At 57.7% G+C, this 22982-nt stretch overlaps 2 protein-coding genes across 4 annotated transcripts in view; both read right to left on the bottom strand.

The window, feature by feature from the left end:
- Positions 1-131: 131 nt before the first annotated feature.
- Positions 132-4975, bottom strand: HPS1 (HPS1 biogenesis of lysosomal organelles complex 3 subunit 1). Of its 3 annotated transcripts, none has more exons than XM_058029042.1 (18): positions 4777-4975; positions 4551-4688; positions 4327-4469; positions 3962-4070; positions 3598-3758; positions 3415-3517; positions 3206-3310; positions 3046-3115; positions 2873-2940; positions 2156-2323; positions 1906-2082; positions 1769-1836; positions 1518-1640; positions 1352-1416; positions 1012-1157; positions 802-915; positions 591-673; positions 132-336 (listed from the first exon to the last, which is right to left on the bottom strand). In XM_058029042.1, exons 1-18 carry the CDS (start codon positions 4873-4875, stop codon positions 174-176), a joined length of 2103 nt encoding a protein of 700 aa, XP_057885025.1. In that variant the 5' UTR covers positions 4876-4975; the 3' UTR covers positions 132-173. The 3 variants fall into 3 exon arrangements, with proteins under 3 accessions (XP_057885025.1, XP_057885026.1, XP_057885027.1); XM_058029043.1 differs by having other exon boundaries at positions 3206-3283; XM_058029044.1 differs by lacking the exon at positions 2156-2323.
- Positions 4976-6097: 1122 nt separating this feature from the next.
- The window catches only part of HPSE2 (heparanase 2 (inactive)), a 106916-nt gene continuing 90031 nt past the window's right edge, over positions 6098-22982 (bottom strand). The window contains exons 7-12 of the mRNA XM_058029217.1: positions 19676-19769; positions 17222-17328; positions 16307-16421; positions 7535-7680; positions 6434-6580; positions 6098-6351 (exon numbers count right to left, since the gene is read on the bottom strand). Of these exons, the coding sequence (XP_057885200.1) occupies positions 6186-6351; positions 6434-6580; positions 7535-7680; positions 16307-16421; positions 17222-17328; positions 19676-19769 (775 nt within the window). The 3' untranslated portion in view covers positions 6098-6185. The remainder of the gene's footprint in view (positions 6352-6433; positions 6581-7534; positions 7681-16306; positions 16422-17221; positions 17329-19675; positions 19770-22982) is intronic.

The following is a 22982-nucleotide window of genomic DNA, read 5'->3' as shown; positions in this document are numbered from 1 at the left end:
AGCAGGAAAAGGGACAGTGTCAGCCCTGGCCAGGCTGAAGGACGGGAAGCTTGCCTGTCCCTGCCTACAGGCACAATCCACAGCATGGCACACAGACGCTGAGAAAGCAACCCAGGCTCTGGGAGCACCCACACACCCACTTTAATCCCGGCCCCAAGGCGGCTGGAGGCAGCTCAGAGCAGAGGGATGCGGGACGGCTCCCAGAGGCGCCGGGCCAAGTCGTAGGCCTGCTGCACCACCAGCTCGGAGGGGATGATGCCCAGGTGCAAGGTCAGCAGCTCATAGCACTTCACCACCTCTGCCTGGTGGTTCTTGCTGTAATAACGCAGCAACTTCCTGCGGAGGAGAAGACAGTGGCTTGGCAGGTACAGTGCACACAGGCAACCCCTTCCAACGACCTTCCCTCTGTAAAGCACTTTGCAAGGACACATCCCCACGGACTCTGCCACCAAAGCCCACCAAAACCATGGCACCAGGCTGGGAGATGGGCTGGTGCAACTCCGCTGGCATCCTGGCATCACCCCCAGGGACCCGTGTGCCATCACAGCTTTGAGCACTGGTGCCAAACCACAGGGCTGGCAACTGCTCACCTGTAGTAGTCCCCTGCAAGCATCCCAATAGGAGCAGAATCATCAGACAGGACTGGTACCTCCATCACCTCCAGCTTGTAGCCCTGGGGAGAAATGACAGCAGAGGGCAGGAGCTGGGATGGGACCACTGAGCAGTCAGAGCTGGCTAGGCCTGCATCCCTGCTCCCTGCCCCAGAGAAAGAGAGCTCAGCCCCTTCCTGGCCCCACATACCATCTCATTCTCAAACCAGAGGAAGTAGGAGCAGCAGTAGTCACCATCTTGCAGCATCAGTGTTGTATAGCCCTTCTGCAGGTATCGCCGGGCCAGCGTGATCAGGGACCACACCTGGGGGACAAGGGACACCTGAAGCCTGAGCAGAAACCCCTCCAATTTCCACCCTCTTCTGCGGTTCCCATCCCACACCTACCCCATGAACAGTACCTTTTTCTTGATGAAGGTGGCCAGGGGACCCTTGCCCAGCTCTGAGCTGGACTTCTCTGTCACACTGAGTGATGGTGCCATCATTTGTCCAGCTGTGCGGTCCACATAGATGAAGTGCACCAGGCCAGGGAAGTCCTCCAGGTACGTGGGATAGGTTAAGGGTGTCCAACAACTTTGGTGCCCTTCTAGGACAGCCCCTGAGCCTCGGGAAACCACCTTTGCCCACTACATTCCTCCCCTTAATCCTGGTGCTCGGAGACAGGGTCCCACTCCCACGTCTGCTACCCCCTCAGGGACACCCCAGTGGCAGGCTGGCTCCCCAGCTGCAGGGATGGGTATGACACCATGGTGATATTGCGCCTGCTCTTCACCAGCAGGAAGTCCCGCCAGTCCAGCAGCTTCTCCCTGCCGAGAAGAGGCACGGTGAGAGGCCAGGACCCACAAGCCCCAGCAGAGCTGGGTGTGGGGCAGCCCCCTGGCGATGCTGACCGTCCCCCTGCACTCACTTCATCAGTTTCTGAGCACGGTCCCGCAGCCCTTGGGACAGGCTGTGGCCAGCAGAGGTCAGGAAGAGCTGGCGGTACACGGAGCAGAGCTGCCGCTTCACGTTGGCCACTGACTGCAGCAGCCTGGGGGGACAGACAGAGCCGAGCTTGGACACTGGGTCCCCAGCACTGCAGGGACAGCTGTGCTCGTCCCCAGGATGGGACAGGTCCCTGCCTGTCCCAGAGACTTTCCCTGGCTTCCTGCTACTCACTCTAGGGAGCTCCCAGGCTCACTCCGTGAAAATATCTTGTTCTTAAAGTCCAACCAGGTGTTCTGCAACTAGAAAGAGACAGGATGGTGTCAGGCTGTGGCGAAAACAGGACAGGGTCCTCATGTCCTCACGCCCACCTGGATGTCCTGTCCACTCAGCTTTTTCACAAATTTGTCCATGCGCTGCCGCAGCTCGGCGAGGAATGGGTAGGAGCGTACGACTCCCACCTCTGGTCCCTCTTCCAGCTTCCTCTCCAGCACCAAGAAACCATCCAGCAGTTGGTACAAGCTGATGGCCACCTGGGTCATGGGGCCCTGCCAGGGAAAGGAGAGGCGTGTCAGGCAGGACCCAGTCCCACCCAGCTCCCTCACCTCAGAGGCAGCTCACCTTGGTCAGCAGCACAAGGGAGATGCCTGGCCAGAGCGGGAGGCAGTGCATGGTGTGTGGCAGCAAGGGGCAGTAACCTTCCCGCAGGCTGGCATCCAGAAAGATCCTTCTGGGGTTTGAAGCTTCAGGGACCAGAGGCCCCAAGGTCTGCAGCAAGTCCTCTGCCATCTGGGAAGACAGGGGAGATACTGAGTCCCCTGTGGGGATGAGGGAGCTCGGACAGAGAATGCTCTGTAGGGATGCAGCATTGCCTTGAAAGCTGCAACCAGGCAAGACAGAATCAAAAGAGCTGGAGGGGCCATGTAGCAAAAGATCAGCAGTGAGGAAAGTGCCCAGGGACCCCAAAGGAGCAGCAGAGAAGAAGAAGACTGTTGCAAAGACAAAGGTTCCAAATGCCTTAAACCAGGGCCAGTGTTTGCTTGCAGTGTGTGAGGTGTTGCAGCATCCATCAGGGAAGCAGCCCAGAAAGCCCAGCGGCAGCAGAGGGAGACACTGGACTGCTCTGAGGCAGCCCCGCTCCCTCTCTGCTGTGACAGCTCGTAACAATGCCCAGAGAAGGAGATCAGAGCTGTCACAAATATGCACAACATGGGCAACACGGAGTACCCACAGCTGCAGCACAGCAAGAGAGAGTGATGAGGACCAGAAACTGCAAAAGGCACTAGGGCACGTCTGTGACGTGTGGAGCTGGGAGGTGTTGCAGGACTCTGGGCTCACCTGGACGTCTGCAGCATCCACCTCCCCGATGCTCAGCATCTCAGCACCCTCTGACCAGCTCTCACTGCCTGCAGAGAACATGGCAGGGCACCCTTCCAGCCTCCACACCAGAGCCCTGGGCCTCTGCAGGGCTGGGGGTGTGGGGCACGGCTGCTGCCCAGCTGGGCACTCACCTGTACTGTGCCCGCCTGGCGAGGGCTCAGGTGTGTAGTACACCTCAGGCACAGAGAGATCATCTGTGTCCTGCCAGCAATAACAAATGGGTCAGCATACGGCGATACAGGCAGCCCTCCCAGCAATCCCACCCTGCAACTCCTGATCTGAAGGACTCACTTGGTCATCTGAGTCCTTCTCTGCAGCTCCATGGGAGCCAGGGCCACTCACAGGGATGCTCTCACTCCTCTTGGGTCCCTGAGGGAGAACATTCCCTGCTGTGGGCTTTCAAAAAGAGAGAAAACCCCCTCTAAGCCCCAGCTGTCAAGGCATCACCCCATGATGGGAGCATCCTGACTTGCTGCACCCCCAGGCCTGCTCTGAAGCACCTGTGGGCCAAGCTCCTCCTCAGCACTCTGGCTGGGGTACAGGTCCTGAACCAGGAGGATGAGGACGAGCAGGTCGGCAGGGCGGATGGAGCTGGCGTTGCGGCTGCAGGACAGAGAAGGGCAGGGTCAGCTGGGAGGACACACGGCTGCCCTGGGGAGGGAGCGTGGTGGGACCGGGCACACCTGGAGTAGAAGGCCAGCAGCTTGGTGTGTACCAGGAGGAAGGCATGGCCCACTTCATCCCCGCCACGCTCGGGGCTGGTGTTGATGTGCTGCACCACTTGTCGCTCCAGGAACTCGATGCACTGCTCACACAGCTGAGGATGGATCAGCCGCTCCACGGCCTGGGGTGCAGGAGGAGGGGAGGCTGCTGAGCTTCCTCAGCCCCAGCCTTGCAGTCCTAGGGGCAGGTCTGAGCTTCCACTGCTCCAGGGAGCTGCCCTAAAGTCCCCAGCCTACTGCCTTTTCCCACATCCTGGGACTCCACGCAGCCTCCCACCAAAAGTGGAACACCCCAAAAGTGAGGGACAGCGCAGATCACTGGTACCTCCACTGCAAAGCTCTGGTCCTCCTCCCGCAGGTGGCTGTAGGTCTCCAGCAGGCCCCGCAGCAGGCTCCACACGCGCTCCCGCTGCTCCGAATCAGCCGGCCGCAACCTGCAGCGTCACAGAGGGTAAACAGACAGCTGGCTGTCACCTCCCCGCGTGGGACTGACACACCAGAACCCAGCTCCCCGCGTGGGACTGACACACCAAAACCCAGCTGCAGCCCAGCAGGCAGGGGGTCCTGCTGCAAAGAGGGGGTCCCAGCTGGAGACCCCACTCCCAGCCCCCGGTGCTGCATGAGGGCAGCCCAGGGCAGCCCCCCAGCAGCCCGACATGCCAGCCTGTGCCGGGGGCTGTGCCTGCTCACTCCTTGCGGATGAGGTGCGAGTCGAGCGTGACGAGGCCACAGTGAGCCTCCACCAAGCGCCGCAGCACGAAGAGCGTCCGGCGCAGGTCGTCCTCGCTCTGCGTCCCGTCGCCGTTCACTGCGATGTACAGGCAGTCCCCGAACTGCAAACGGCAGCGGGGTCAAGCGGGGTCAAGCGGTCCCTGGTCCCCGGTGCCGCTCAGGGGTCCCGGTGCCGGTCCTACCATGTGCAGGACGTGAAGGTGCCGCCCGCCCTCGGTGGCGAAGCAGGTATAGGTGTCGGAGAGCTTCTCCAGCAGCGCGGCGCAGGAAATGATCAGGGGGGCGAAGAGGGTGTTGAGGCTGTCCTCCAGCGCCGGGCCCTGCGCCACACTCTCCCGGTCAGCGCCCACGCGCGACCGCGCACCCCGCGCCCCCTTCCCGCACCCGCGCCGCCCCGTCCCGCCCCACCTGCCCGGCGTGGGACGACCGCAGCCGGCGGAGGAAGGCGGCATCGGCCCAGTAGAAGAGCAGCTCGGCCGCGGTGCTGGCGATCAGGACGCAGCGCATGGCCCGCGGCCGGGGGGAACACCAGCACCGGGACACCGGGACAGGGCGGCTCCACCGGGAGACCGGCACCGGGCGGCTCCACCCGCCCCGCGCCGCTTCCTGCTCCGCCGCGCGTGACCGCCGCGCCCACGCGCGCAGCGCCCCCGGCGGCCCGGAGCGGCACCGCACCGTGTGACAGCGGCACCGTGTGACCCCGGCACCGCACCGTGTGACCCCGCACCGTGTGACAGCGGCACCGTGTGACCCCGGCACCGCACCGTGTGACCCCGCACCGTGTGACAGCGGCACCGTGTGACCCCGGCACCGCACCGTGTGACCCCGCACCGTGTGACAGCGGCACCGTGTGACCCCGGCACCGCACCGTGTGACCCCGCACCGTGTGACAGCGGCACCGTGTGACCCCAGCACCGCACCGTGCGACAGCGGCACCGCACCTGTGACAGCGGCACCGTGTGACAGCGGCGCCTCACCGTGCGACCGCGGCGCTGCACTGTGTGACAGCAGCACCGGTCCCGCCCGCCCGGCCCGGCCCGGTCCGCGGCGGACAGAAGACGCCGGCGCGGTTGAGAGCCCAACTTTATTACACCTCCGGTAGCGCCTGGGCGCGTCGCAGCTGCTCCTGCCCGCGACACCGCCACTCTCCCGGGCAGGACACGCTCTCGGCCCGCCGCTCCGGGATGTATAATTTAATTATCAACATTTCCCGCCGCGGAGCCCGAGCTCGCCCGCCCGGGGCGGCCCCCGGCGCTCCCTCCCCTCCCCTGCCCTGCCCCGCCCCGCCCCGCCCCGCCCCGCCCGGCGCATCCCGCGGCGGGCCAGGCCGGCTGGCGGCATCCCCGCGGCAGCAGAGGGAGCTGCTTCCATGCGCTTGCTGCACCGGAGCACTGCCCGCCGCCGGGGAGGGGGTCCGGCTGCTGCAGGGGTTGTCCCGAGGGGCAGCGGGACCAGGGTGGGTCGGGGAGGGTGTTCGTCCCGGGATATAGCGGGGCTCAGCACCCCAACCTTCCCTGCAGCCAGTGGGCATCAGGGCCCGGCCGCTTCTCGCAGCTCACAGGACGGAGGATGGCAGGCCCTGCAAGCTGGCTGTCGCACTGCTCTGGCGGGATGGTGGCCAGGGCACGTGGAGCTCTGCGGTCACAGGGCAGGATGGTCCCAAGCGGGAGGACATCCTGGGGGTGAGGATGAGGGCACGGCGTGGAGCTGCCCAGCACGGCCCCACGGCGAGGCTGCGTGGGCTGCCGAGGAGGCAGCGTGACCTGGGCAGTGCACAGGGGCAGGAGCGGGGCTGGCGAGTCCCTGCTGGGCCCAGGCTATCGGTACCGACAGGCCAGCGCGTTCACATTCTTCACCACGTAGAAGCTCATAGTCAGCGGGGGGATGACCAGGGTGCGGCCGGCCCGCAGCGGGCGAGGCTTCAGCTCGGGGAGAGTCCCGTCATCCACCATGGCCAGCGGCTGCCCGTTGAGCTGGACCGACCTGAGGGACCAGGAGAGGGTCAGCGCAGTGGCACTGAGGGTGCGACAGTGGTGGCAGTCCCAGCCACCAGCATCAAACTTACTTGGAGTGCAGCCCATCCTTGCCATAGGGCTGCAGCAGGTACTGGTGGACAATCTTATCCCGCAGCGTCCCTGCCAGCTTGATTTTCTTCCGGGAGCGGTGCAGGTTGATGATGTAAAGGGTGATGGATCCCCGGACATAGTTGTGACTGCAAAGGGGAGAGTGGGAGGTGAGGGCTGCACTGCCATGTCCTCAGCGAGCATTGCCTCCAGGAAGGGGCTTGGGGGTCTCTGTAAGAACTGGCCTCGTCCAGGCATCCAAATTCACATCATATCCTGCTGCCCCTTCGCGGGGAGATGCCACCTTCCCATCATGAAGCCTGGTTCTGAGGCGACACCTTTTGACCCCCCTCTTTAGCCAGCAGTGACACGGCACAAGAGAACGCTGCCACAGTGTCCGGGGGGGGGGGGGGGGGGCAAGAACAGAGTGTCAGTCCCAGGACGGCCCCAGCCCCCCCATCCCCCCAAACCTTGCAAGGAGGAGGCTGAGAACGGAGGGGAGCTCTGTGCGTCTGCCCCCGCCACCCCAGGCACCTGACAGACAGGTCCAGACACTGATCCTCTGTCCCTGCCTAATCGGGCAGCCCCAAACAAAGGCTATAAAGCACTTTGCACCTGTCAGTTACTAGACAAGGTTTCCTACCGAGCTGGAGGCATGTTGAAAGCATCTGGACTGTGTAAAGAAACAGTCTCTCCTCCTCCACAATAGCAACTTGTGTCCGCGGAGGAGGTGGCCGCCCCCCCGGCTCGCTGAGGTGCTTTCAAAGACCTTATCAGAGAAACAATAACCAGGCCAGGCTCCCCAGCAGCCTGGCCCGGGTAACCCGAGCGAGCGAGCGGGGCCCCTCGTGTGAAATCCACTCCCTTGATCTCCGCTGCCCGGCGGCACCGGCACCACCGGCCCCGTTCCCAGGCGCGGGCTCGCCACCATTTTCATCGGAGGCATGGCCATTCCCGCACTGCGCTGTAACAGCGGCCAGAGCAGGACCCGAGCGAGCATCCTGGGAAGCCGACGTGCACCCAGCGTGTCCTTGCTGGCCCCCACCTCCTGTGGGTGCCGCTGATCCCACCCTGTGACCCTGAGCCCTCCTCGCTCCGCTCACTTGTGGTAGCTGGTGCAGTGCGCGTAGATGCGGAGCTTGTCGCGGATGACTCTGCCGGGCCGGGGCTTCCTCTGCAGGCCGGCCACGTGGATCGCCAGCACCTTGTGACCAATGAGGCGCTTGTAAAGCAGGGACAGCCAGTAGTCCTGGGGGGCAGAGGGGACAGTCAGCAGCACAACAGCCTCCCCTACTCACAGAGGGCGTGGGCAGGAAAGGCTGGCTCCCCTGCTTGCAGCCTGGCGAAATTTTGGCTGTTGGGGTGAAAATGTTGTGTGCCAGATGTCTGCCTTGGGATGAGCTCTTTTTGTGCACTCCAAGCCATAATGGCATGGATGTTTCCAGGAAAGAGATTCAGGGAGGAATTCACTGCCCATGCTGAGAGACATGAGTACCCTCTAAAGGAGCTCAGATCGTGGCTGGGTTGCAGAGCATGGGAAGCAGCATGAGCGCCCTTGCACATACCCATGGACCAACACACAGCCGTGCTGTGGACCTGCACACCAGCTCCAGCTGATGCTCACAGGCTGGTGATGTCTCTGGAGCAGGCTCTTCCCCCACTCTCTACACAGAGCTGGAGCACATCAGAACTCTCCCCTGCTCTTTGTCTCTATTTGTGGCACACTGCCTTTTGGGACTGCTGAGGGTGCTCAGCTTCCCAGAGGTATTTCCCCCATTTTAAAGCCTCCTGTGGAGCATGGGGAAGCCAAGCTCAAGAAAGAGGAAATGCTTAGGCCCTATACACATGCATAAGTGATGCAGCCTTAATTACGTCACCACACACAGCTTTTTCCCGCAGGGCACGGCCTCGCACGGCACACAGGATGGGCCCCAGGCCCCGGGGAGGGAGCTGAGGCTGTGTGGGCCCCCCTCTCATCCGCTGCAGGAGCTGGGAGGTGTGTGGTAAATGAAGCAGGGTTGTGGGAAGGGAAAGGCAGGCTCAGGCCCTCGCCTGCTGTTCTGCAGGATGGGCCTCTGGCCCCGCTGCTGCTGCAGGCACGGCAGGTGGTGCTGGGAAGATGGAGCCTCTGGCCCAGCTAAGGGTACACAGCTTTTCTGAGAAAAACCGTGCAGGTGCCATGGGATGGGTAAGATAGTCAGCAGTGATTTAGGGTGAATGTGCAGTATTTCAGCACAGTTAGTGCCTTCAGGGCAGTGCAGGAACTGCAGGAACTGTGTCCCTCCAACATCTGCAGGAGATGAGGGGAGAGCAGTGCTTTTACCTCGCCTTGCTGGCAAAGCTAGTTCCAAAGTCTCAGTTTCAAGAAGGATGTGAAAATACCAGAGAGAGTTCAAAGGAGGGCCAGAAAAATGACCCAGGGTTTGAACAGGAGACATCAGCACTGGCCTCAAGGCACTTGAGCTCTTCAGCTCACTGCAGGGAAGCACTGAGGACAGCTGCAGCTTTTCGCATCATCGCAAATTCGCTTGTGTGAGGGGCCCAAATCATGTTATTTGCAATAAATTACCAGGGCCTGGTGACACCAAGCACTTGGATGATGAATTACACACACACACCTAGCATGACTGAAACAAACCTACTGAGGGCAGACACTTTCCCCAGCTGGGCTGGTGCTCCAGGGCTGCTCCTTCCGCTGGCATGAGTGAAGCCCAGCCAAAACCATGCCAGGGCTGCTGGGCCTCCCAGAGCTACCAGCTCCAGTTCAATGGTACCAGCTTGGGAAATAGTTGTTCTTGAAACCCAGCTGCAACCAGGGTGGCTTTTCCATTGAGCAGTGACCTCTTCCTCAGCCCTGACAGCAGCTGGCACCCGCTGCCATGTGGCACACCCTGTGCAAGCAAGTTCCCCCGGCTGGCAGTGCCCACATACCCCTTGCAAAGTGTGGTGCTGGACATCCTGTCAGGGGCAGCCTCAGCCAGGCCCAGGGAGACAGGTTTGTCCAACTAGCGCAACTGCAGAAAGGATTTGTCTTTTGGAGTCACAGAAGACTCTTGTTGTGAGGGCTGAGCAATACAGCTGTAGCAGTAGAGGAGGGATAGCTGGGGGAATCTGGTTTGTTATTAGTCCCATGGGAATAGAGGGATCTTTCTTGGTTTAAATGCTTTGCAGAGCCATCAAGCCTTACTGCAGGTGAGGAGCACCTGAAGGCAGAGCCTTCCTGTGCCTCAAGAGCTCTCCTGTCTGGGACCCCTGATTTGTGGGCAGGAGGGGAGCTTGTGTTGAGTGAGCTGATGTGCAGAAGGGAGCCTCACCTTCTGAGCCCCATGGGGACAGTGAAGACATACAAGTTTTCCACTAGAGAGGGAAAGCCCAGAGGGTCCTGTGCGATCTCTTGGCACAGTTTACTTCATTGCAGAAGTTTTAGAGACTTTAGCTTTTGGAAACAAGGTTGATTAGGCAGGCTCTGAGGCAGAGCTGTTAGCCAGACCCTCCTGTCTGCAGAGCCATCATGAGAAGGGCAGGAGTTATCCTTGCACTCTCTCCTACAGACAGCAAAGCAGCTCTGCTGCCCACCTGAATTTGTTCAGCTCTGTGCTCTCCATGTGTGAGATGTTTCCATAACCAGAAAACCAGAGCAAAAGAGCCATAGCCCTTCAGTCTCCTGGGAACTGTAACCAACAAAGACAGTTGTATTTCAAACAATTTCTTCCTCTGTGCCTTATGCACACTCGAGTTTCAGCAGCCTGTTACAGAGAGCTGCAGTCCTGCACCTCCATCTGCATTTTTCCACAGTCCAAGCAACCTGTTTGGAGATAAGGGCTGGCTGGTCTGGACACCACAGGACAGAGGGCTTTGCTCTTTCATCCCTTTGTTGAGCCTGATGGCTTGTTTTTGACAAAAGCATCCTACAGAAAAGTAGTGATTGTGGTTGTGAAGATCTGGAGGGATGGAGAAGCTGCCACTTCCCAGGGAGCCTGTTCCAGCACTTACATATCCACACTGTTAACAGCCCCACTCTTATTTGTGTCTTGAATTTGTCTGGCTTCAGCTTCCAACCAGTGGTTCTTGTTCTTGCTTTTTCCACAAGATTAAAGAGATTCTCAGCATCCAAAGCTTTCTCCCCACGGAGGTCCTTACATCCTGTTCAAGCCATAGCTGCTTGTTCCTCCAGCAAGGCTGGATAATGCTGCTTTTAACATTATCCCTGAGTTTTATGTGCTTCTTAAGTGGGAGTTCAAGGTTTTCTCAGCCAAACCCCTTGCAAGGTCCTGTGACAAGCAGAGTGGGGCAGGGCCTCATCCCAAAGGGAACAACATTTTCTGAAGTCAAAATGATCAGCTTCAGACACTAGTGCTGCCTTCATGAGCTCTCATGCCCCCACCCTCAGGGACATGATCTGTTTGCTGTTTTGTGTGTGGAGGTTGTGGAGAAATGAGCAGTCCCTATAACATTTGCTGCTCTACTGGGGAGTCTGTGGGTGAGCACCACAGGGGACACTCCAGAGATGGTCTGTGAATGGGGACAAGGCTCCTTCTAGCCCCAAACAAGGGGGCTTCAAGTGGACTGACCTGCCAGAGGCACCACCAGGGGAGGAGGAGGCAGCACACAGACATGCTGCCCAAGGGGCCCCTTGCCTCTTCCCTCTGCTCTGCCCCTGCTGGGCAGGACAGACCTTTGCTTTGATCCAGACACCACTGCCCATGAAAGGTCAGCTGATGCTGGCCAATCCCTCTTTTGCTGAGCCACATCCCAGCAGTGCCCCACCACCAGTCCTCTGAAGCTGCTGACGTCTCTGCCTGGGCATCTGCTGCTTTCCCTGTGCTGATCCTCTTCCTTCCTGCTCTAACGGCTGCAAACACTTCATCTCACACCACTCTTTCCTGCGTTGCCTTATGCCTTTACATCTTCCTGCAGCTTTCTTCTCAAGCAAGTGATCTGCAGCAGAATTCCTACAGTGGGAGTGGCAGCCACAGGAATTGCTGCCAGGCATCGGTGGCACCGAGGGGACAGCCTGCCCAGCAAACAGGAGAGTGCTGGGTAGGACGTGACCCCTGCCTACTGCCCAGCACAGCCTGCCTCCAGCCAGTGGCCTCCCCACCTTCTTGGGATCTGAGCGGATGGAGGAACAGCCAAATCTCTCTTTTGTCATCACCTCTCCCTAACAGGGTCCAGGCCATGCAGGCTACAGGAAGGGAGCGGAGTTGCCAGATCAGAGGGCTTGGAAACCAAATGCAATTCTTCTGTTTCCTGTTCTTCCAGAGCACCAATCCACTCTGGGAATGGTCTTTCTGTCCCACCTCGTCCACAGCCCTGGGCTGGCTCTGTGACCAAGCTGGGCAGGTTTAGCACTACCATGGTGCCTCTGGAGATGTGAGGCGTGGCTGCGTCCATCCTTGCAAGACCAAGCTGCTGCTGCCAGTCCCAGATGGATTTTGTTTCTGCCCCAGACTCCAGTGCAGGAGGAACAGTCCAGATCCAGCTCTGCACATGTCTTGCAGCTCCAGTGGGTGGGTGCCAGAGCTGCTAGCATGGCTTTGATCCATTTGAGAGTCCATGAATATGCACTTCAGAGTGCACCAAGAGGGAAAGGCTCCTTAACCCACTGTTAAAGCAGAGTTTAGCTGCTTTAAATCTGTCTCCTCATTCACGGATCCAATAATCCTCAGAGCCAACCTGGAACTCCTGGAAGGAGAAAGGGCGCAGAAAGCAGACAATGCCTCAGTTCCTGAGACATGATGGAAAGGACAGGGCAGGGGAGTGGATGCTCTGCTCAAACCTGCTCCAGGCAGTTGTGCCAAGGCTCGCTGGAAGACTTCCACAGGGCACTATTTCCTCTCTGCCCTTCAGCAGACCATGCTTTAGCTTGACATTGCATGGGAGAGCTTTTCCCCAATGCACACCTGAGCTGCCCGGGACTTCATCCCTCCCATCTGTGGCCAGAGCAAACATCCTCTAACAACAGTTCCTGCCAATCCCTGCCTCTCCCACCCCTTCCCTGTCTGCAGGCATCGCTCCCACCAGAGTCAGTGCTCTAGCGTGCAGGGCAGATGGGGGTGCCAGACGCCCGCGCACAGATTTACAGTCCTCAGGAACAGCTTCCATGTGTGTGTGCAAGCTCCATTGAACCTGCTCCCTCTCCCCACCCTTTGTCACTCCCAGACTTGGGCCCGTGCCGCTGCCTGCAAGGCACACGGCCCCAGACAGTGACCCGGAGCCGAGGGTCCCCGCAGGGAGCAGCAGCCGCGCTCCTGCCCCGGTGCTCGGCTCAGCGCGGTGGCACTGAGGGATGTGCAGAGGGGCGGGTGCAGCAGCAGGGCAGAACCCCGCTGGGCCCGGGGTGGGCATGGGCACAGCTGGGCGGGTGCAGCAGCAGGGCAGAACCCCGCTGGGCCCGGGGTGGGCATGGGCACAGCTGGGCGGGTGCAGCAGCAGGGCTGAACCCCGCTGGGCCCGGGGTGGGCATGGGCACAGCTGGCGAGGACCCGGCCCCCGCAGGCCCGGCCAGGGGAGCGCAGGGGCGGGAGAGGGACAGACCGGGGGACGGCCGGGACCCTCCGCTGCAATTAGCGGCGCCTCCTGCCAAGGCAGCTCCGCTAATGAGCGCACCGGGGAGCGAGTACGTGCAGCAGGCGGAGCACGGCCGGGGACCCGCTCCTGCTCCTGGCACCTCACCGAGGGCCCCTTGCCTCCTTGGGCCCGGAAACTGAGGGGGCCCAACCCATCCCCTGATGCGGAGATGCTCGGGACAGGTCAGACAGACCTGATATGAGCCCAGGGTCCTACCTCCTCCAGGACAGACAGTGATGTTCTTTCCCATTGAGTTCTCCTCAGTGCCTTTGGGCAAAGCCAGGGAGGTGAAAAATCACCCGCAGCATCCAAGCATCTGATCACAGCACCATTGGGCACAGCCCTTCGCACTGCTGCGATGCTTTCTCAAGGACACCATCAATTCATGGGCAATATCATATTGTCTTCTACCACCACAGCTGAGCAGGCAGCCCCTGCTGTTCATTCACCCTTGATCCCTCTGGGACTTTCTCATCCTGCATGTGAATCTTAAATGCAGAAAAGAACCTTAAGTGTCTACTGAACTCAATATCTCCCTGCCCAGAGTCATTAGACGAAGGTCCATGAGGAGCCACAGGAAACGGAAGTCTGGTTTCCAGCTTTGGCTTTTCCATGGGGTTTGTGTTCCCCAAGCCCTGCCTAGAAATATGCCCAAGGTTTTTCTCTGCATAGATGTAACCTTACAGCATTTTACATTAAAGGAGCAGAAAACAATACTAAGGATAGATAAAAAAGAGGTGAGTACCATGTGGAAGAGCACTGAAAAATGTCTTTAACATTCTGTAAGGATCTGAAGAGAAATCTCATGTCTGCCTGGGGTGAAATAAATGTATTGCTTCCCTCTGGACTGTTTCAGAGAGATATTAAGGAAAGAGAGATAGAGTATGCACGTTGCATGCCTGAAATGATCCTAGAGGTACTGTATGCTGGATCAGCATTTCAAAGGCACTGCCCTGTGACGAGCAAATATTAGTGCTGCTCCTGCCCTCCTTCCCTGCACTCCTTACTCCCACACATGTACAGGTATAAGTGCAGGCAGGCAGACTGATGTACCTGCATAAGGCTTTATTTGAAGGGCTTCTCTGACTATTATACAGCTGACTGCTCCAATCACTCAGCAAAAAAAAGCGCTCCAACCGTACATGAAAATGTTATCTCAGAAATAACAAGGCAGTAAAACTTGAGCTCAGAGGGACAGTGGACAGCCAATTCTGGCAACCAGAATGGGCACTCAAGCTGCCCTTCCATGGGTGAAGGACCTGGAGGGGCACACAAGGACCATGTCTCTTGCAAGACGTCCCAAAAAGGCACAAGATGCCGCTCAGCTTGTGAGTCAGCTGAGTATGGGAAGCCCAGCAGAGATGTGAGCATCTTCCTAATTTCACTGCAAAGCTTCGGTGCCTGCTGCCACCTGAGACCATCCTCTTATTGGACAAGCAGGCATCAGCAGGGGTAAGGAGGAGAAGGAGGTGCAAGGGCAGCTCTGGGGAGCCCGGGCCTGGCTCCCAGCTCCCCGAGGAGCTGTGATTGATGCCGTGGCGGTGCAGCCCTTCTCTCAGCAGGCAGCTGAGAGCTGCCTCACGCCCAGCCGGTGTGCGGAAACCTCTTTGTCATAGCAGCTAATGAGCAGATTGTATTTCACAGCGCCGGCCCCGCACAGGTACAGCCAGCGGCTTTTATCTCCTGACAGCTCCCACGGGAAAAGAGCAGCCGCCGTCCCGCCGAGCAGGTCACCGCCCGGTCTTGCCGGGCTTTACGGTGCTTGCAGCTTTTTAAAACCCTCTGTGGGTTTTCACCTGTCCGTGGCTCTTTTATAGCGCAGGAGTGGAGGGAAAGGGGTTGTGGAAGCACCCGCCTGAGTTTGTGCAGGAGCACAGGGGTGGGATGTGGGATCGGCGCTAAAGAACATGCGAGAGTAAGGAAACAATCATGACAGCAACTGGCACCTCACTTATTGAGAGACTTATCTTTAAAACAACACCAAAATGCAAGTTAAAGACTTCAATTTAACAGCCTGTGTTTAACAGCCTGGGGTTTATTCCTCTAACTCCTTCCCTGGCTCTAATCCCGTTCTGAACTGCATTCCTTCTCCAGCTGATATCTGGGGCTGCTGCCCTGCTGTGCCAGGAGAGCTGGCCATGGGCACCCTGTGCCCTGCTGTGCCAGGAGAGCTGGCCATGGGCATCATCTACCACCTGTGCCAGGAGAGCTGGCCACACCCTTGTGCACCCAGCAGGCAGGAGCTGGCCCGCACCCACCCAGCCAGGAGCAATCCAGGGGCCCTGAAGCCCTGGGAAATGGGGTGATGTGGTCTGGTCAGGGAAATTCAGGCTCTTCAGGAGAAATCCATCGAGCTGTGAGCTCAGGTTCATTTCAGACAAAGCTCAAAGCCCCCCGGGCTGGGCCCCAGAGCTGGCAGGTGTGTTTGCTGGAAGGCTGCATGTGGGAACACACCAAGGTGCCCCAGGAGATACCCAAAGCAGCGGAGGCATGACCACACTCTCCTGCTCACTGATTTGCTCTCTGGAGCCAGTCTGATGCTCAGGGATGCTGTTTTCATTGCCTGAGCAGGGAGAGCCGGCTGAGATGCAGCTCCCTCAGACTTTGCTCCCCTGCAGCCACCCCTGAGATCCCAGCACAGCACCAAGGGCAGGCTCACAGTGTCAGGGTTGTGCACATCTCCAACAGGGATCCCCAGCCTGCTGGCAGTGTCTGCTGGGTCATGAACCAATAAATTCCTTCTAGGAGAGATGCAGAGCACCCAGCTGCTCTGCCAGACTCTCTGCTTGCAAGGCAGTATATTTACTAACTCCCAGAGGAAAAGGAAACCTGCTGCTTTTAACAGGATTTTTCATATGGTTTCCTTATCAGCACCATGTGTTCTGGGAGTTCCCCTCTGCCCAGGTGTTGCTGAGGAGTGAGGGATGTTGTGGGGCACTGATGAGATCACTGCTCACTGTGGAGCTTTCACATTGGTGCTGATGGTCCAGCCTGGCTTCCCTCGGCCAGCACCCCATCCACCCCTCCAACTCTCCAGCCTCCCCTGGTGCCCCTCAGTGGTACCAGCCTCCCTCCTGTACCACAGCCCTGGGGCATCAGAGAAAATTTCAGCTACAGAGGTATCGCTCTCCCATCTGCCTCCAGCATGTTGCACTTGACATGAACCAACATCTCCTATTAGCACTGTCAGGAACAGACCTGAAAAATTCATTTCCCAGCAGACTTCAGAGAGACCACAAGGAGAGAATCCCCCCAGACGTGCAGGGAGAAGCCAGCAGCAGCACGACAGCCCTGGGCAGACCTACCGGCAAGGGGTTGAAGTTCTGGTCCACCAGGTGGTTGTGGCCGTGGTCGAGGAAGGAGTGGCGCACCACCACGTCGATGCCCTGGCTGGCCAGCAGCCCCAGCGTGTTCAGCCACCTGGGGACAGAGGGAACAGAGCCAGGGCACCATGGGGGGGCAGGGGGCACCATGGAGGGGGGGAACACTGGGGGGGACTGCCTGGTCCCAGTGGCACTGCTGCTCTCATGCATATGACCTGATCCCTGCTCCAGCACCTGAGCTGAAGCCTCCTGGTGGTGTTATGAACTGGATCCCACTATCCCTGTCCCAGAAACTCTGCATGTCTCTTCCCCTGCCCCAGCTGTGCCCAGCTTGCACGTCCCAAACCTGTGCCTTAGCCCCTGTGTGCACCCCAATATCTCAGCCCTCTGCCCAGAGGTGCTCCCCCAGCCTGTCAGCACTCTGCACCCTCTGTCTGAGCAGGGCAGAGCAGACCTTTGCACTGGCCTGTCTTCTCACACTCCCTGAGCAAGATCTTCAATTCTTACAGCCTGCCACAGCCCTAATAGCCCAGGCATGTCCCTGTGCTTCCCTGCAAAGCCTGGATAATCTTCCTCCATCTTTCATGATCACAGTCAGCTCTGAAGATCTGGACTGGGGCTTTGCAGCAGGATGCCCAGGCCATGGGGCTGTGCCAGTGGACAAGCCCCAGGAGCCAGGAATGGTCTCTTCAAAGGAGAGAAAATGGAAAGCAGAGCAGAGGAGGGCTAATAGGTATGAAATGGAGAATTTAACAATACTCGGGCTGCCAGGGAGTACTGAGGGGGTCTCTGGGCCTGGAGCTTGCCCTCTTCCAGCTGCAGTGCCTTTGCAGCACCTCAGCCTGCAGAGCCCACGGGGTGGCAGTGCCCTGGGGGTGGCAAGCCAGTGTCACTCACAGGAACCCAGCTGCATATGAGTCGGAGAGGTTGTTCATGCCTCCAGCTGAGGTCATGCCAACACCTTCCAGCCAGATCTTCTTCCCTGGTGTGTACGTGTTCACTACCTGCGTGAGAGATAAAAGCAACCAAAATTACTCTGCTGCACCTGTGACTTAAAGCCAAGCCAGACATCTCCTGTCTCATGGGAAGACTTGTGCAGACCTTTGGTGGTGTTGCTGCTGGACAGTCAGTGCCTGCCTGGCCATGGCATGTCCCTCTGTGTCCTTACCTTGGCTGGGTGGGGGGACACTATCCCTCACTCTTTCCTTCCACTGCCAACACGTCCACTCGTATCTTCTGGAGCTGCTCCCAAATGTACTCTCATGTTCCCAGTCCCAGATCCTGCTCTTCCCCTGTGGTGTCCCCATGCACTCTGTCCCACACACTGCCCTCTCATGTCACCTCAGCACCTGTCAAGGTGGCTGCCATCCGTGGGTAGCCCCTGAGCCCCAATGGGACAGTCAGTGCCACAGCTGAGCAGGGGCTGCTTTGGCACCTGAGGAGTCCATGGCACAGGTGGGACATGCAGGTCTGAGCATGCTGGCCCACCCCTCAGCAGTGCAGACACCTGTGGGATGTTCAGCTGGCCAGAGCTGCCCTCTCCCAACCCGAGAACCTTCAGCACCACACCCTGTCCCCTCTCCTGCAGTCGCACTTCTCCAGGCTGGGTGACAAGCTCCCAAGACCAGATGTCTGCAAACCCAGGAATGCTCTGAGCAGCCTGATGGATCCTGCCCTGTTAGTGAGGAGCGCTGGAATGTGCTGGATGGACTGGGATCCCTCAAAGATGTTAAATAGGCCAGCTCTGGGCTGCCTCCCACTCACAGCCTGTGAGAGCCGGCAGCCCTGCCTGAAGCCCCAGAGGTGTTGGCATCCTGCCTGTAATTATCTAAGCCCGCCACCTTCCCGGCCGGAGAGGAAGCAATAAAACAGGCAAGTGGACAAGTCCAGCTGCTCTAATCAGCCCCGGCAGGATGCAGGGACTCAGAGCCAAGCTGGAGGCCATTAGCACCCAGTGCTGTGCTTTTGCTCAGCCTCACTGGCATTCCCAGGAGAGCCCTCCCCAGCCCTACCCTGTGCACACCAAATTCTGGCCCATGGGTGAGAGGGCTCCCCTAAACTGCACCAAGGGCAGCTCCTGGCTGCTTCTGCTCTGGGAGTGGATGGATTCCCACTCCGTTCCCAGCAGGTCCCAACCTGCAGCAGGGGTGGGATACGTGTCACCACTTTTGGCAATGCATTGTACCTGTGGGGGCTGGGTCAGCTGGTGCCTCTTGCTTGCCCCACTGTGATTCCATTGTGCCATGCCTCCCCTACAGCAGAAATATCATCCACACACATGGATGACTCCCAGCTTGTGCCAGAGGGCTCAGCAAGGAGCTTCTCTCCTCCAGCTCTGCTGCACTGACCCTCTCATCCCCTTTCCCAGGGCCTCTTTGAGTTGTTTACTCATTCTATGGTTTCTCCCTGAAGGAATTACAAGTGAGACATTGTGGTGAGTGGTAAGATTTGAAAATCTAGACAAGACAGATGGATGGACATCTCCTCTAGTCCCTAAGGCCTTTTTCACTCACTAGGTGTTCCTTATTTCTTCCAGGACTGACAGCTGAGTGTGTCAGTCTCAGCCCTGGCCCCTCTATCAGCCAAAGCAGAGGGACCCTGCAGAGCCCCTGCCATGTATTCCATTGTTAGAGATGTGAGCTGGATCCCCTGGACAGGGAGGAAAGGAGCACTCACGAGCCAGCCATGGACTCTGACACCACAGGCCAGCAACAGCTGGGTTTTCTAACACAGTCAAAGCATGATTATCAGGGAAAAAGGACACTAGTTCATAATGATCACAGTTCTCCACCAGTGAGGATCACTCTGGGAATGCAACTGTCACTGCTTTGCAAGCAACATTCCCAGGCACACTGTGAGCAAGATGTGGTGGTAGGAGCCCCTCCTGAGCACACATGGCACTGGCTGTGCTCAGGGAGGTTTGGTACCACCTGGCTGCTCCCTCCTCTCCTTGTTCTGGGGAGCAGGCTCAGTTTCACCCTCATTACAGATAGATGGGAGCCTCAAGCCAGTAGCTGCCTTGGCAGGGCCTTGCATTGCATGGTGTTTTCTGCTGCCCTGTGTCCCAGCACACCTGCACAGCCCATGCTGTGCTGCAGCCTGTGGGCACTTCCCTCACAGCCCAGCACACACCCCACCCTGGGGCCAGGCTTTGTGCTGCCTGGTGTCTCAGCCCTGCCCTGAACAGGGCTGGCTGCATTTCCCTGGGAGCAGAGCAGCCACTCTCCCTCCCTGCCCCAGCCCAGCTGCCCTGGGAGCTGTGCATGCTGAGCCCTGGCCACGAGCTGTGCCCCAGGCAGGCACTGCAGCCACGCTGTCCCCTCAGCCCTGCAGACCCTTTGCCTTGCTCACCTTCTGGATTTTCCTGATCTGGTCTGACAGAGTGTCTAACAGCCGTGTTTTCAGGAAGTCTGTCACCTTGGCCACTCGACCATCTATGTAGTAACTGGAAGGGAAATAAGAAGACAAGGTCAGAAGCTGGAAGTGTCTCTGTCCCCAACCATGTCCTCCTGTTCTGCTGCTGCCCTATACCAAGATGCTTCATTTGCTCTTGGGAGTCCCTGCTTGCACCCTGTCCTGTCTTGGCCCTCTGGCCATGCCTGTCTGGCAGATGCTCAGTCTGGCAGATTTCAGTCTCCAAAACAGGATGTAAGGTGGACACACCCTAAACACTGAGCATCCTGCACTTCAGGAGCCATGGGAAGTTTTGCGATTTCTTAACTTTTGCTGGTGAAACTCTGGGGGTAGTATTCTAAAGGCTGGGAGCGAAATGCCACCTGCAAAGGCTTTGCAGCCCTCTTGCACAACCTACACCTTCCTTGCTTGCTCTTCCAGAAAAATCCTCAGCTGAATCCCTCTGTCAAGAGAGTTGTGGCTGTTAGCAGCAGAGGAAGTCCTGCTCTCACAGAAATACCTTCTGGCCTAGGAATGCCAGGGAGTGTTTCCCATACAGGGATTCCTGCTCTCCATGTGCTTGATTTTATGAAGTACAGCTACAGTGCTGCCCATAACAATGTGAATCATCTGTCTCTAAGTGTGAGAGGAAGGCTCTGAAATGTCTCACTGCTGTCTCCTGGCTCTGGGACATAAGGTGAAGCATTCTGTCCTGGCTGCACATATCTTATGTCAAGAGGGAATCCCAACCTGCTCCTCCTGAGGGAGAGTCTTGGGCTGTCACCTCTCCTCCATGTAAAGGGAAATGGCAGCCCTTGTACATCTCCCAGAGGCTCCTGCCAGTCTTGCAGGGAGCAGGATGCCTGCTGCAGCATGCACTGGCATACCCCTGGGCCGGCCCTTTTTCTGATAAACAGGCTTTGCAAGAGAAACTTTATGAACCTTCTCCTCCCAAATCTGCATTGTGTATCAGCCACTCACCCCAGCAAGCCCCAGAGAATGTCAGAGCCACGTTGGGGGGATGGAGGTTCCCAGGAACAGCAGCAGCTCTGGCTGGGGCTGGTGGGGCTGACTCATTGCCTCTGATCCCTCATTGGAACTTCATGCACTCGGATTTCACCAGAGTTGCACAGAGCCCTCTCCCTCCCTGCAGACCTCGGAGCAGCGGTGGGTGCTGGGATGCACAATGAGCTAAAGACCTGGGCTCTGAGGAAAGGTGGATTCACCTTTCCAGGGCTGCTTTCTCCCTGACATGCATCTCATCTGCAGCAGTGAGCACCTGCAGCAGTTGTAGTGGCTGATTCACTTGGGTACTGGAATGCAGGAGCATCCCCAAAGGATGCCGTGGGCTAACAGCCTCTGACAGAGCACCTGGCACATGTGCAGCATGCATGAGTGCTTGGAGAGGATTTTGTGTCTCACTGCTCCAAGTCCCTAACTGTCCCAGAGCAGAATTTTGTTACAGGCTCAACTTGCAAAAGCATTCAACGAGAAGAACCTCCTGTGTCAGCCCTCTCCCAGGCCTGCAGTCCCAGCTGTGTCCCCAGCCAAGCACAGGAACATGCCAGGCACCCCAACATTGTGTGACTGGGTAAGGAGGCATGAGGCATTCCTGCATGCCCACGGTGACTGGAAGGTGCTGGGGCAGAGATAATCTCCAGGGAGAGTTTAGGAAATGTTCAAAATCACTCAGATCACTTACACACTATCCAACCACTGGCTGCTGGGAGGACAGCAGATCTGTGAGCAGCAGGCAGTGGTGGGGTTTACACAGATTACTTTTTAAGACAAAATTACAAAGCAGCGTTCTCTGGGGATGGCAGATGTTTGGAGTTAAGCACCGCACTTAAAAACTGAGCAGAAATGACTTTTTCAGACTGCTGTGGACTAGAAACCCCATCACCTGGGCTGAAAACTGGCTGAAAGACATAAAAAAGGGCTCTATTCACAGGGAAAAGATGGAGTTAGATAGACCTCAGTCTGTGTATGACCCTCCAGTGCACCAGGCTTTCTGCAGGGTTTAGTTCCTTGGCCAGTATGGTCCCAGAGTCCAGGATAAACCCCTTGGACAGCAAAGACAAGCTTGCACCTCCTCATCACCTCACCCAAGCACGAGGTGTGCTGTGACATGCAGCTCCACTGCCAAGGGGAGAGGAGCAGCAGCACACCCAGAGGAGGCTCTGTCCCCCAGAAATCACCTGGGGAGGTGCTGCTGCACCCAGCACAGCCCAGACCTTACAGGGAAGAGAAATACTCCGGAATACATGCCACGGTGACACTTACTTTTTGACACCTTCATTACCAACCCAAAGAGACAGGGACTGGTAGAGCACAATGGGCAGAAATAAAGTATCAGTATTCCTGCCTCAGTATCAGGAAATCTTGGAGGCATATTTCCTGGTGGCATTAAGAGGGGAACACTTCAGCTTTGGGTGTGTAAGCAGAGCATGAAGACAATTACAGGCTTCAGGAAAATGGGCAAGGATCTCTTGCAAATCTGCCTGGGAAGTCCTCAGTTGCCAACAGGTAGTTTCATCCTCCTCAGACTAGGAAAAAGGGAAAATAGCTCCAGTTGTACAAGGCTTGTGAGGAAGAGAGAGGAACTGAGGTCTGTGTTGATACCTGGCTACTCAGGAATGGGTTGCCAGCTGTAGGCTTCATCTCATTAAGGCACTTCCTTTTGGTAACTTTAACTGTCAGCATAGGCAGTATAGAAATGCACAAAATGCAAACAACTGTCAGGCCTTTAAAGCAAGAGAAGAGCTCATTAGGCGTGGATTATTCCTTGGAGTAAAGGCTGCAGCTTTGCTGATATTTACAATGACTCAGTGCACTTGACTTCAAAAAAAAAAAAAAAAAAACAAACAAAACCAACAACCTAAAACAGTCACAAGTCTTCAACCTCTAAAAAAGCCAGCAGCAGCTGCAGAGAAATCCAGCACTGACAAATACCTCCCCAGGCCAGCCCTGGGGTCCATGGCACTCTCATCCTGCTCTCCTAAGTCCAGCAAGGATATGAATGGACAGACCCTCCCCAGCATGGACAGGGGTCTCTGTCAGACATGACTCTGCAGAGGCAGAGCACACCCTGCTCTTGGACAAGCTGTTTGTGTCCAGCACAGGCTGACAGTTCCTTCAGTGGGCTCTGGGTACGGCACAGCAACAACAGTGGCCCTGAAGCCTGGGAGACATCAGCATGCACACCAGGAGCACTGACCATGCTGCTTCTCATAATTCAGGAGAGAAGAGATATGGCTGATTACAT

Source organism: Melospiza georgiana, chromosome 8, assembly GCF_028018845.1.
Source record: "Melospiza georgiana isolate bMelGeo1 chromosome 8, bMelGeo1.pri, whole genome shotgun sequence".
In the NCBI taxonomy this organism is placed as follows: domain Eukaryota; kingdom Metazoa; phylum Chordata; class Aves; order Passeriformes; family Passerellidae; genus Melospiza; species Melospiza georgiana.
Note: the sequence above shows the minus strand (reverse complement) of the source record. Positions and strands in the feature narration are given on the sequence as shown.

Bases quoted from the DNA above. Each gene is read 5' to 3' on its own strand.
- HPS1 (XM_058029042.1), bottom strand. From the start codon at position 4,875: ATGCGCTGCGTCCTGATCGCCAGCACCGCGGCCGAGCTGCTCTTCTAC. The intron at 4,071-4,326 runs GTGAGCAGGCAC...GTGACGCTGCAG, and splicing joins TCGCACCTCATCCGCAAGGA to GTTGCGGCCGGCTGATTCGG. The intron at 2,941-3,045 runs GTGAGTGCCCAG...TGTTCTCTGCAG, and splicing joins GCCAGGCGGGCACAGTACAG to GCAGTGAGAGCTGGTCAGAG.